Source organism: Rhinolophus hipposideros, assembly GCF_964194185.1.
Source record: "Rhinolophus hipposideros genome assembly, chromosome: 21".
Lineage (NCBI taxonomy): Eukaryota > Metazoa > Chordata > Mammalia > Chiroptera > Rhinolophidae > Rhinolophus > Rhinolophus hipposideros.
In genome coordinates, this window is record NC_138067.1 from 17,055,063 (window position 1) to 17,069,178 (window position 14,116).

General features: G+C 37.0%; 1 protein-coding gene across 1 annotated transcript in view; it reads left to right on the forward strand.

Moving 5' to 3' along the window:
• Positions 1 to 14,116, forward strand: part of LRRC36 (leucine rich repeat containing 36) — a 46,504-nt gene that overhangs the window by 17,916 nt on the left and 14,472 nt on the right. Inside the window, exons 5-7 of the mRNA XM_081032881.1 lie at positions 1,495 to 1,583; positions 10,956 to 11,083; positions 12,714 to 12,765. Coding sequence (XP_080889007.1) covers positions 1,495 to 1,583; positions 10,956 to 11,083; positions 12,714 to 12,765 — 269 coding nt within the window. The remainder of the gene's footprint in view (positions 1 to 1,494; positions 1,584 to 10,955; positions 11,084 to 12,713; positions 12,766 to 14,116) is intronic.

Genomic DNA, 14,116 nt, shown 5'->3' on the forward strand with positions numbered 1-14,116 from the left:
GTTTATTGTTGAGAATTTGAAAAGTACACACAAAAAGACAAGGAATAAAATAGTGAGTCATAATCCCACTACCCAGAAATAAACACTAGTTATATTATGGGAAATATCCTTTTAGTCTTATATGTATGTGTGTATTTTTATATATAATAATAATATTATTATTTAATAGTATATAACATGTAAATCTATTAAAAATTAATAAATACATATTTACTTTATAGTAATTGCTTCCTCTATATACTATATTAAATTTAATGTCATGAACATATCTCCACAATTTTATTCTTTCCCAAAATGAGTTTTTTATTTGTTTGCTTGTTTATTACCTTCCCCCTCCACTAGAACATAAGCTCCTGGAGAGCAAAGACCTTGCTTGTTTTGTTTATAAAGTATCCCTAGTGCCTAGAACAGTGTCTGGCACATATAAGGTGCTAAGAAATAATTTGTTGTATGATGAATGGATGAATGAAGTCAATGCTTCTTGACCTGAGATCCTTCTCTTTTCCAGTGACTTTGCCTATCTCTGCTCTGAATCCATTATATTAATATGTTTTATAATATAACCCTCAGAGAGCATCCTTTGTTCCCTATTTTCTTTTTATTTCTCTGTTTTTAAAGTCAGGTGTATTGAGGTTAATTTATGTAAAGTTCATTCTGCAGTAGAATGAAATAGGATGCTTCTAAAAAATTATTTATATATATTTTGTAAACTAATTACCATTTTAAATGCATTAAGATACTCAATTTACTATAGAAATACAGAGAGGAATTAATGTATAACCGAATAAACTGTCTAGTAAGGCAAATAATTAGTATCATCATATTTCTATTATCATATAATGATTGCAAAACCAGGGGTAAAATGTTACTCAAGTGCCCAGTATTATTTTACAAGCTCTCCAACCTTGGGTTAAAGTTTTTTTTAAGCCTTTCTGAGTCCCAGTTCCCCCAGTCTATAAAGTGGAGATAATAGATAATAGGGGAGCTTTTAGGACTAAATGAAATGGTGGGTGTAAAGTGCCTGGCTCATAGTCTAGTTGTCTGTGTTTACTGTACTTCCCAATCTGAATAGAGGACATCAGTCACGCGCAAACACCTGCCTTTCTTGTCTGTTTTCTAACTAATGCTATAGTTGTCTCCACTATACTTCTTGGCAGCAGAACCTTCCATTCTGTGTCCTGAGTTTTTTAATTCAAAAGAAACTATCTTATTCCTTCAATCATCCAGACCTAAATTTGTGTCAAGAAAACAGTGTCTAAGTTCTGAATTTTCTGGCTTTCATACCTTAAAGGCTGAACGATAGCATCCTTCCCTCTCCTATTCCCAGCAAAAATGTGATTTTTAAAAATGGCTTTAAAGGAAATATATGTGAAATTAATGTGTTCTAGAGCATTTTAAAATGTGGTCACCTTAAATTAGTGTTTCCTAAATAGCATTTACTGGTGATCTCAGAAGGCTTCTTTCGAGTTTTAAATAAATTATTCTATGTGGCAGCTCTAGGGAGAAGACAATGAAAAACTGTGTGACAGATGAGAGCTTTGCATCAAAAGTCAATGCTGATGTTGATAACAGGATTGAAACTGGTAAATTTTCCCTCTCTAATCTCAAATGATTAAAACTCTGTTTCAGCTTTTGTGGCCAATGTGGGGCAGGATGAAGACAGGATAGTTTGAGAAATAACATAGATTTGAAACAAATCCAAGACTTACTGGCTCTGTTTTTCTTCCTTTCTCTCACAGCTAGAAGGGCCCTATTGATTGAACAGGCCTAAACCAGAACCCATCAAAGCACAAGCTGTACTCAGAGTTCAATTTCATTTGTATCATTTTACATCATTAGTACATCCTGAAATCTCATTGCCATTCCTCACAGACCCCTTAGCATTGCTAAGGTGATTTATTCATCAGCCAGAGACTCATGACTCATCAACGTCAATGCAGCCCACATCCTGGGCCTTCTGGGATTCCCTCCTTGGCAGCTGCATTATCTCCTGTGTTTGTGCTGTACTCCTGGAGAGTGTTGCCTATAAGCATTGTTGGTAATCTGGTTTGATTAAAGTGGTTATACCACATTAATGGTCGTGCCACAGGCTAGCAGATAGCTTTTTACTAGAGAAATTGCAATGCAATGGACCCTTATGGATTAACCTGGCACTCATCAGATGACCTTTTATTTGAGAAAACTTTCTTCTGTGTGGAGGCCTCTGTCCCTTTCAAGGATCTATTGAATTATATACAAACTCTAAAAGCCAATCCTTAAAATCCCAGCAATAATTTTAATAGATTGACTGTGTAGTTTAGACATTAAGGGTTTCCAGTTTATAACATACAGTATTTTATTTTCCTGATTTCTTATCTATCCAGGACTTTCTTCTTTCTCTACTCTTTGCCCTCATTGATCTCATCTATTTCCACAGCTTGCTTTATTTCCTCCCTGTAGGTGATTCTTAAATATATTGATCATTTATTGACAAGTCATTTTCATAGTATTTCATAGTAAAATAAACCATAGTGAGGTATGGTTTTTACTTTCCTTTCTTGGAAGTCTCATAGACCATGCATTGCTTTATTTCATTTTAAATCGCATTTTTTATGTTTCAAAATTGATGATATTTTATGGTAATAATTTTGGAAAATAGTGAAAAGCATGAAGAATAACAATTTAATCACTCATAAGCCTGTTTCCTAAAGAGAATCCCAGTTGATTTGGTACACAGCTTCCCTGTCATTTTTCTAGGTACAAGCATTTATATATACATTCCCAGAAAGACAAAGATACATTGAAGCATAGTTTGCCTTTTTGTAGGAACTGAATGCAACTTGATTTCTGTCATATTACATCATTAGCACATACAAAGATTCACTCGATGAATTCAAATGTTTTAAAAGTACACAATCTCTACTGAGAACCAACTGCTTTACTTGACACAGGACCCATTTCTAAACGTTCTCAGAAGCTCCAGCTGTTGCCTGGATTTTTTTTTTTTTAACATGAAATCAATTTTGCTATTTTGAAACGTTAAACAGCTTTGCTTTCCACTGAAAATTGTTTGTGCTCGATCCCTGGGGAGTGTTGGCCTGTAAGCTCTGTTGGTAATTCAATATGACTAAAGTGGTTATTCCATGTTAATGGTACTGTCACAGGCTGGGAGAAAACTTTCTGGAGAACAGTTCACTAGCTCCATTGTTCAAAACTCCTTTCTCACCAATCATTTAGAATAAATAGGCGGGGAAATTTCACTGTCTTGGATCCTCATCTTACCCTCCTAGCAACATAATCTTTGTTTCTTTCAAAGGTTCCTCTACCTTTCCTCATGCCCCTAAAATAAGCATACCTGGCTATGTCTTCAGACTCTCTTCTTTCTCTACTCTTTGCCCTTATTGATCTCATCTATTTCCACCACTTGCTTTATTTCCTCCCTGTAGATGACTCTTAAACATATCGTCTAGCTTTGACAACCTATACCCATCTCTTTCTGCACCAGTCCCCCATTTCTGTTGACCAACTAGTAATATACACTTGGAATCACCACTGGATAACTCTCCAGCCCCTCAAGGTAAACACGTCAAAAAACCAAACGAACCACTTTCCTCCAGCCCTAAACAGCCCGTAGGGTTTCGTCAGTGTTACCACCGCTTTACCATTACTCAGGCTCAGAACCTTAGTGGTTGATGTTGCTTCTCCCCTAAAGCCCGGCTGAATGTTCATACTCTATAGTATGATCCACAGTTGGCAAGCCTTCCTTTCCCTCTCCTAATAGTCTCTTAACAGGCAAGCTTGACAACTATCATTTACTGAGTGTCAACTCTAGGCCAGACCCTGTGCATTATCTCATTTAATCCTCAAAACTACATTGAAGGTGGTTATAATTATCCATGTTTTACAGGTGAGGAAACTGAGACCCAAAGAGATGAACTAACTTGCTCTAGTTATACAGTAAGTGGCAGAGCTGGGATGCAAACTCTGGCCCATCTGTCACCAAAGTCTCCTTAACCATTACACCCCGCTGCCTCCCTCTTCTTCCTTTAGTGTATTTTGTACTTTCCTGTCAGATTAATTCTCTTAAAACTCAGCTGTGATAATTACACTTGCCTGATCAAAAACTTCCATGGCTCCCCCTCACCTACTAAATTAAGACTCCGTAATCTGTCATACAAGTCTCCCCTAAACAATGCCTACAGTTTATCTCTTCAGCCTAACCTCTGAAACCTTATCTCTTATTTCTCAACTACAATGTCCAGTGTTTGAATCAAACTAAACCACTCCCTCCTCCTCAAATAGCTCTTCCTTTCTCCCTCCTCTGCCCCTGAACTAATGCTGTCTTTTCTGCTTAGAATGCTTTAATCAAAATCCTGCTCTTTCTTTATGACCCAACTCAAAGTCCATCCTTTTTAGTGAAACTTTGATTTCTCAATAAAAAAACTTTTCCTTTTTATTTTGTAAACCCACATAACTTATCCTCTGGTTTATATACTCTGGAAATAGTATATTTTATTCTGTGACTATTGTTTTTCAATGCATAAAACTTTAAATTTTTAATGAGGTCCATTTTTTGTTGTTGTTACTTTGCCTTTGGTGTCATATCCAAGATACTACCCGATCCAATGTAATGAAGCATTTCCTCTGTTTTCTTATGAGAGTTATCGTTTTGGGTCGTACATTAAGGTCTTTGATCCATTCTAATTTTTGTATGTGGCGTTAGGTAAGGATCCAACTTCATTCTCTTGTATGAAGGGTAGGGCATGGGTAGCTGCCAGTGTGCTAAGAGCTAAAACTGACCAAAGTTAACACACCAATTTACTTTCCAAGCTTTTCCCTGGAAGTTGCAAGCCTTCAATAGGCTCCAGAATTCCAGAATAATTATATCAGGTAGAAACTACCAGTGCAGTTGTTTTCTAGATGGGAGTCAGATGCAGCATGCTTCCTTCTCCGCCATCTTTCCTCGTCTCCATAGTTTGCCTTTTCCAGAAAGTCATATATTGTTGGAATCATACTATGTAGCCTTTTCAGATTAGCTTCTTTATTTAGTAATATGTATTTAAGTTTCCTTCAGGTCTTTTCATGGCTTTATAGCTCCTTTTTTTAGTGCTGAATAATATTCCATTGTCTGTTTGTACCACGTTTTTTCATTCACCTACTGAAGGACATCTGGTTGCTTCCAAACTTTGGCAATTATGAAAAAAGCTGCTCTAAACATCCATGTGCAGGTAGACATAAATTTTCAACTTTTTTGGATAAATACCCAAGTGTTTAGTTATGTAAAAAACTGCCAACTGTCACCCAATACGATCTGCTTTTTAAAATATATTTTAATATACTGAGACTTTTAAATTGAAGTTTCTCAAACTGGATTCATATTCTCAGAGTTTATGAGAATATTGAGTTTGAGAAACACTGATGTGGATGGCCTCATGCTATCTCCGAGTGTGCTAGGAGCAGATGGGGAAAGCTTTTGTGGTAGATGTGGAAACAAAGCCATTCACTCTAGGGTGGCCTGACAGGAGGACATTGTGGCTGATGGGATTGGTAAGAACAGCTGTGTGAAAGTGGTAATGAGCATTGCAGGTCCTGGAGACAGTTGAGTGATGATACGGTTTGGGCAGAAGGTTTGTGTTGGGTGGAAAAGGTCAGATTATTGGAGAGCAATGAATGCCTTACCGAAGACAATTTACATGTGTGCCGTAGCCTACGAGTATAGTACACATACACTTTGTGTGTTGAAAGGAGCCCTCCTTTCTCTTTTAGCCAAGTCCTTTTGCCTTTAAAGAGAATAATACCTAAAATGTACTGATCTAATGAATATCTTATTTTTAAATAGCAAAGAAAAATTCACCAGTCCCCCTCAGTGGCTCATTCCTGAGTCTAACATATGCGTCACTGTCTTCTTTATAACTCACTGAAATCCATCTTATTTCAACCTGGTGCTCCTTGACTTCTCTGGGTGGAGCCATGATGGTATTTTAGTTGGATAAAAATCAGGATTGAAATAGCAGAGACCTCCCCAAATAGTGGCCAGAAATTAATTTCTCTCTCATAAAGAAATCCACATGTTGGCAGTCTAGGGCTTTTATTGGGGGGTGTTCTAAGCAGTGAATGATGGATATGGTGGGCAGCCACTGGCAATCTCTGCCCCAGTGAAAATTAGAGCAATTCAGCAAACAAGGGGATATGTGCTGGACAGATGCTGTATTAGACGTTAGGCGTGTAAGGAAATGAAACAACAGAGTCAAACCTTCAGAAACTTCCAGTCCAGAGAGATTTATCACAGCTGACTGGGTACAAGTGAGGCTGAGACAAGAGTTTGAGTGTGGCAGAGATAAAGAACGATAGGGGATAGGCAACAGCAGTTTGTATTGACTGGGGGCCTAGAAAAAGCTTTCACAAAAGAGGAAATGTAAATCAGGCATTCAAATAGAATTCAGCAGGCAGAGTTGGGCATTCAATGCAGAGAGAACAGCAGGAGCAAATACAGACAGATTTGACAGATTTGACAGACTTGGAGACTGTCAAGACAGTCAACACAGTGACAGATTTGGAGACTGATTCCATTTGTGACTGGAGCTAAGGTGCTAGACTAAAAGCTAAGTTGCAAAGGGCCTCTTTAGTAACCATTTTCATTTTATTCTCTTGAAAATGGTAACAAAGATGGTTTAGAAGGGAGGCATGCTTAAATGTGTGATTTAGGGAAATAATTCAAGCTAGAGTTTAGTTGGCAGCAACTGGAAGCAGTTGTCCAGGTGGGAGACAGTGAGGGCCTGCATGACGTAAGGCAGTAATATGAAGAAGTGTGAATGCAAATGAGGAAGTACAGATTGATTAAATCCTCGAGGATACGAGAAGAAAACCTGGAGCTAAAACATTAAGTATTTTTACCTGCAATGTTTTGCTAGGGAGTTCAAACTTCAGAAGAGTTGAATATCTGAATAAAAGACATATCAGATACACACACACACACACACACACACACACACACACACACATATATAGTTTTATAAATTTTATTGGGGAATGTTGGAGAACAGTGTGTTTCTCCAGGGCCCATCAACTCCATGTAGTTGTCCTTCAATCTAGTTGTGGAGGGCACAGCTCACCTCTAAGTCCAGTCATTATTTTCAATCTTTAGTTGCAGGGGGCACAGCCCACCATCCCATGTGAGAATTGAACCAGCAACCTTGTTGTTAAGAGCTCGCACTCTGAGCCACCCAGCTGCCCCTCCGGAAGCTCAGTGGCAACTCATTGTCTTCAATGTAGTTGTGGAGGGCGCAGCTCACTGGCCCATGTGGGAATCGAACCAGCAACCCTGTTGTTCAGAGCTTACACTCTAACCAACTGAGCCATCCAGCTGCCCCAATATCAGATATTTAAGGGGAAAAAACACAAGGTTACTGAGGTTACAGGCAGTTTATTCATGGTAGGATAAAAAGCACCGATTTCCTTTCATGATTATCATATCTGCAATGGTTATCATATATTAATATTTCAGAAGTTCAGGGATTAAGGTTGTTTTTCATTGGGGTTAGCAACTTGAAATGGCTCAAGGCTTCATTTATTTTGGAGACCAGTGCTAGACAAGTCATTTCTGCTCTTAAAAATTTGTCTTAGTGGAATCTAGGGTACAGATATTTATTAGAGATCAACACCGAAAGGAAAGAGAGGAAGGAAGTTTGAGCAGAGGGAGAGATCTAGAGTGAGGACTGCCCCCTGAGAAAGTCCCGTACCAGGCAAATGCCTGGGCCTCAGTCAGTCACTGGATGTAGGCCACCTATGGAAAGGCATGGCATCAAGAGGTAGCTGTCTATAGCTGAGGCAGACTCAAGAGCAAAACAGCTCTTGTTGCCCATATCTAGGTAACAAGTCCTTCTTTGGAAGGGATCTGGGCAGTGCACCTCTGTTTCAACCTCCTATGGATTGCAAGATTTTTGGTCAAACATGTGAAGCAGGGCCTCATCCAACTATGATTACTGGCAGTTGAAGTAGCCAACTATTAGTTCTTTATACCCGTATCATTATAAAGCCATTTCTCTGTCATTACAAATATCAGTTTTCAGTGGTAAAAATCTATTGAATTATGGTTCTATCACATTGGTTATGTGGGTGTAAAAACCTGCTAGACGACAATGTCATAATTACATTTGCTTTTGGAATTAAGTGCTGGGTATCTTTTACATCTGAAGAAAAAGAAGAAAATGAAGTATAAGACAAGAAAAAAATTATATCAAAATAGAAACTGCTTCTTTTTCTTGATTTTTTTCCAATTGTGGTAAATGACATGCTTGGTCATAATGGCAGCAGAGCAAGGCGTCAGTTTTTCTTTGTTAGGAGTGAGTCTATATCTTGGATATGACTCCAGAAGCATAACAACTAAAGGAAAAATAGATGAATTAAACTTCATAAAAATTAAACCTTTTGTGCTTCAAAGGACACTACCAAAAAGGCAACCCACAGAATAGGAGAAAATATTTGCAAATTATACATCTAACAGGAGTCTAGTACCCATTCTGTGTAAAGAACTCTTACAACTCAATAACAAAAAGACAAACAACCCAATTAGAGAATGGGCAAAAGATTGAATAGATATTTCTCCAAAAAATATATGCAGCTAGCCAATGAGCACGTGAAAGATACTCAACGTCACTATCAATCAGAAAATGCAAATCAAAACCGCAAGAAGATACCGCTTCACAACCACTAGGATGGCTAGAATGAAAAAGGCAGATAAAAAGTGAAGGCGAAGATGTGGAGACACTGGAACCCTCACATATTGCTAGTAGGAAAATAAAATGGTATTTTATTAGCTTCTTTGGAAAACAGTTTGGCAATTTCTCAAAAAGTTAAACATAGAGTTACCATTTGATCCAGCAATTCCAGGAATGAAAGCAGCATTATAGCCAAAAAGCCCATACTGATAAATGGATACACAAAATGTGGTATATCCATATAAGGCATATTATTCAGCCTAAAAAGGGACAAAGTACTGATACATGTTACTTACAATATGTATCTTGAAAACATCATGTTAAGAGACAGAAATCAGACACAGAAGGTCAAATATTGTATTAGTCCATTTACACAAAATGTCTAGAATAGGCAAATTCATAGAGTCAGAAGGTATATTGATGGTTGAAAGGCTGGTGGGGAGGAGAGAATTGAGAGTGATAGCTAATGGGTTTCTTTTGGGGTGGTGGAATTAAATAGTGGTGATGGTTGCACAACTTTGTGAATATACTAAAAACCACAGAATTGTGCACTGTAAAAGGGTGAATTGTATGATATGTGAATTTATCTCAAAATAAAGATTTTCCCCTCCAAAAAACTTGGTAATTGATTGATATTTTAGATGACGGAGAGTCAAAGAACAAGTTTCTACCTTGCAAGATTAGGTGAGCAGTAATGCTACATAGTAAGATGTGGGTTGAGAGTGGAGGTGGGGGCCACCAGCAGAAATAGGCCTGGAAGTGAAGATACAATGAGTTTGGCTTAGAAAATACCAGCTTTTTAGTCTGTAGGGCACTCTTAGGGAGCAGTTCAAGAAACTTAGGTCTGGAGAGCAAAAGAGTGATCAGAGTTAAGAGATGTAGATTTCGGGTCATCAAATGTTGGTGATAGCTGAAACCAAAGATGATAGCATTCAGCAAAGTGGTAGGTTGAAAGAAGAAGAACTTTTGTACATCTAGAAAAGAGCACTAATGTGGTAGGAGGAAAACTGGGATGGAGCAATGTCTTACATACTGAGAAGTGTAAGTGTTGTTCTGTAGGGTAACCATTCTCATTTTCTACTAAGAATCAGGTTAAAACCAGCAATTCCTGCTTCACCTCGTTTTATCTGTTACTACTGCGATAGGAACCAGAGAACATAAACTTTAAGAATTTATGTCACTTTGAGAAATGTGGTTCTGTCAAGTACAATGGTGGAAAAGCATCTTGTGGTGAAGTAGTACGACATTTCAGTCCCAGAAGGCAACTCAGAAATAGAAAGCATGGGCGGAGGGCCTGGATTTTCAAAAGGCTGGCGTTATTCACTCTATTCTCAGTTGCCCTGGTTTCTAGTAGCTTTCTGTTGTCAGAGTCTGTAGATGAGAACTAGCATAAGAGCACACTGTTTGACTAAGGACCAAGTTTGTGAAGCTATCATAAGTTTTTACACAATCCAGCTAGGGAAGATACCTCCCTAAACAAAAAACTTTTATTTTCATTCAAGTTCCCTCAGAAGATCTTAAGTCCCAGAATTCTACAATTAATAAGAATGTGGAAAAAATTTTGTACAACTGTTATAATCTAACAGAAATCCTTGCTAGCTCTTTTTGATAACAGTTTTCAGAGTGGCCAGGATTAGAATAAAGTTTTTATTTGCTTTCCCTTTTTATTTTTAAAGTTGTTTCTCTAATCATAGGCAAAAAATACTGGGAGACCTAAGCCTTTAGCATTATTCTCTATGAAATAGGTCCAAATTTAGTCTTTCTCTTTTTTCAAATGAGGAAATGAAGGCAAAAAGAGTTTGGTTTGAAATGACGAATCACCGCAGACTGCTGAGAAGAGCCTGGGACATACGTGATGTTGGGAATCTATTCCCAGCCATCTCCCCCTGTAGCTGGAGGTTCTTGAATTGGTCTCAAACTTCATTATTTATTCACTGAGGATATGTGCAAAATATTTGCCTTCTTCTTAATTTCTATTGAGCACTTCATAATTTATGAAGCCGTTTCAGGCTCATTATATTGTTTTAACATCACCTGAACTTGAAGAGATAGGCAGTTTACATTTTACCTTCACTGGTTTACAAATGAGGTGGTGAAAGATTCAGAGAAGTTAAGCAACTTGTCCAAGTATGCATAGTTTCCAAGTGATGGCACCAGAACTAGCTCTCACTTGTGACTTCTCTTCTAGTATTTTCCAAAAGACATGTTGGCTTTGACATCTGGTCAGTGCTTCACTGTTTGTGTTTTCTTTTGACACAGACTCAAACAAAGGACTTTTTATTCCATTCCCCAACCGGGAAATAAAGGATTCCCTTTTGAGCACTTCTGCAACCCAGGGCAACAGTATGCCAGATCAGAAATTAGATACTTTCCCACTGGGGACACAGGTAATGTATTCACTTCCCTGCTTATCTGTTAACTAGTCCATACTAGTCCGTGGTTAGCACTAGTAATTCAGTAGACTTTCAATTATTTTTCTGAAGTTCTAAGACTTGTTTGATGAAGGCATTTTAGACCCTTTAAAAGGAAAAGGCAGGACAGGATGCAGAGGACCTTCTGCATTAATTTCAATCTCCCCTTTCCTTCTCTCCCACTAACCTGTTATTAAATGTAATGTATTTGTACATATAACTTTAGCAAATTTTATGCCAGGTAGTTTGGCCCTCAAACAGGAATACGACTGTTACAATTTTTGGCTGATTTGGAAATATGTCCTCTCTACCTAAGGTCTCCACTCCTGTTACCTTGCGACTTACATTTTCTACCTCTGCCTTTTAATTACTGAATCTTACATCTCAAGGGTGGCTTTCCCAAAGATATCTTCATTGGGGAGGGAGGGGGGAAGAAAAGAAAGAAAACAGGTGAAAATGGCATAGAAGTTGTGGGCAATGGGGAGGTAGAAATCATGCAAGATGGGGGAAATTTTTTAAAAAGTTTTTAGTGAAAAAAATTGTTGGGAGAGGGACACAACCATTACATAAGATATATTTTTATGAGTGAATATAATGCAGAATTGACTTCTTTATATTCAACTTCTTCTTTGTACATTTTTAAATAAATTATGATCAGTGAGATTGCTGAAAATAGCCAGAAGGAGGGGAAAAAAAAAGCAAAGACTGATTAATCTACAATTTGGGTAATCAACACTGTACTAGTGAAAAATTAGTAAACTTTTTTTTGAGTTTAAGTATGTAATCCCTTCATTTTATAAAAAGACTGAGTAGCATTTAGTTGGTTTCTTTGTTTTTGAAGATTCTACTTCAATGACTTGGAAACTATTTCAGTTCCCATTTTTAGTACCTTAGTATTGATTTAAAGGAAATGGAGACAAAGGATACTCCAATCTACAGTTAAAGTTAAATAGCTCTTTTTAGATTAAAAAAGAAACCACAAAAAAAACGAACTTCTTTGAAATTACTTCTTGAAGTGAAAGAAAAAAAGGAAATTGAATAGCTTACGGTGTATCCTTTTCATTTAAGAAATAGGAAGTGGGATTTCTGTCTCTGCATAACAACCGAAAAGACACTAAATATTTTACAATGATTTTTGCAAAAGCATACCCTACATGGCTTCCTATTTTGTATCAGTTTTTGCTTACTTACGCCTCAGATTAAGTTTTACCCTATTAAATCTCCCAGTAGCTCTTGTGGTCGATACCCAAATTTATCAGAAGGTAAAATAAGTATGGGAGTTCTTCAAACAGAAGAAATAAAGGTAGAAAGGGTGGCACCATCTAACTTCTACGCTGAGCTATCTAAAGCAGAGAAAATACAGTACTCAGATGGTGTGTCCTTTACCATCTAAGGATATTTTGTACTTTCAAAGAGTCTCCTTACCTATTCCAAAGCAACTCTGGAAACTTTCTATTGTGGCTGTTTTAAAATAGGCTTAAACCTGGATCTTTGCTTGAAAGTCTGTCTCCCTAGTTTGCAAGGATGGAATTGTTCACTAATAGGACAGTATTCTGAATCCCTGGTGTAGTAAACACCTTCTCCTGAACTTTCAAATTTTTTTTAGATGCAAGAAGTGGCAAGAAGGGAGATGCCAAGTGATAATCACCAGGAAGACGGTAAATATTTCGGTCACTGAGTATTTTTCACCACACCAGTCAGAGAAATCTAGATGTGATGGGCTTTGGGAGAAGACGGAGGTATCTCAGCCTTGGACCCCTATGTGGTCAACTAACTCTTTTCTGCTTTTGAGAGGGGCTGCTCTGGATGCTTCGTGATCGAGCAGGCCTTTCTGGTTGAGGAGTGGACATTCTGACTTCCTTTGTTCTTGACTTTTTGTCAAGAACTGTCCATTCCATATTTATTTTTCTTTCTTGCCTTCTTTTGGATTTATTATTATGTTTTTATTTGTCCATTTTTCCCTCTACTAGTTTGTAAGTTACACACTCTTTCTGTACGTTTAGTGTTATTCCCAAAACTACAATGTGTCCTTAACTTACACAATTTAAACATTAATCAATACCTTAACTCTTGGATAATTCAAATACCTTAAAGTACTTTATTCCTTTTAACCCCTCCTGATTTATGTATTACTATTATGAGTTTTAATTCTCTATACTTTTTAAAACCCACAAGATAGTATTTTTATTCAGTCAATGTTCATTTAAATTTATCCATATATTTACCTTCATTTAAATTTATCCGTATATTGTTCTTCATTTCTTTTTTCATTCCAGATTTCCCTTCTGAGACCATTTTCTTCTAGCTTAGAGTACATCTTTTAGAATTTCCTTTAGTATGGGTCTACCAGTGATGAACTCTTTCATTTTTTGCTTGTCTGAAAATGTCCCTATTTCACTATCATTATTAAAAGGTATTTTTACTGGGAACAAATTCCTAGGTTGGCAGAATACTGAAGGTATTCCACTATATTTTATCTTTTGTGGTTGCTTTTGAGAAGTCAGATGGAAGTCTGTTACTCCTGCAAGGATAATCTGTCTTTTTCTCTTTGGCTGCTTTTAAGACTTTCCAATTGTCTTTGGTTTTCTGTAGTTTCACTATGTCGTTCCAGTTTCTTATATTTGTCCTATTTGGTATTTATTACACTTGTATATGTGACTTGTGTCTTATTAATTCTGGGAAGTGTTTTAAATATTGTTTGTGTCCAATTTTTCTCTTTCTTGTCCTTTAGGGACTTTTGATTAAATAAATATATGTTAGAGATTTTCACTTTGTCCTCTTTGTTTCCTTATTCTTTTATAGTTTTCATCTTTTTTTGTCTGATCTACATTCTGGAAATTTCTTCTGACCCATCTTTAAGTTCACCAACATTCTCTTCAGCTGTGTCTAATCTGCTGTCTGCTGAATTCTTAATTTCAATTGCATTATTTATTTATTTTTTTTTTTTTCAATTGCTTAATTTTTATTTTTTATTTGATTTGGTTCTTTTTGACATCTGCTGGGTCATTT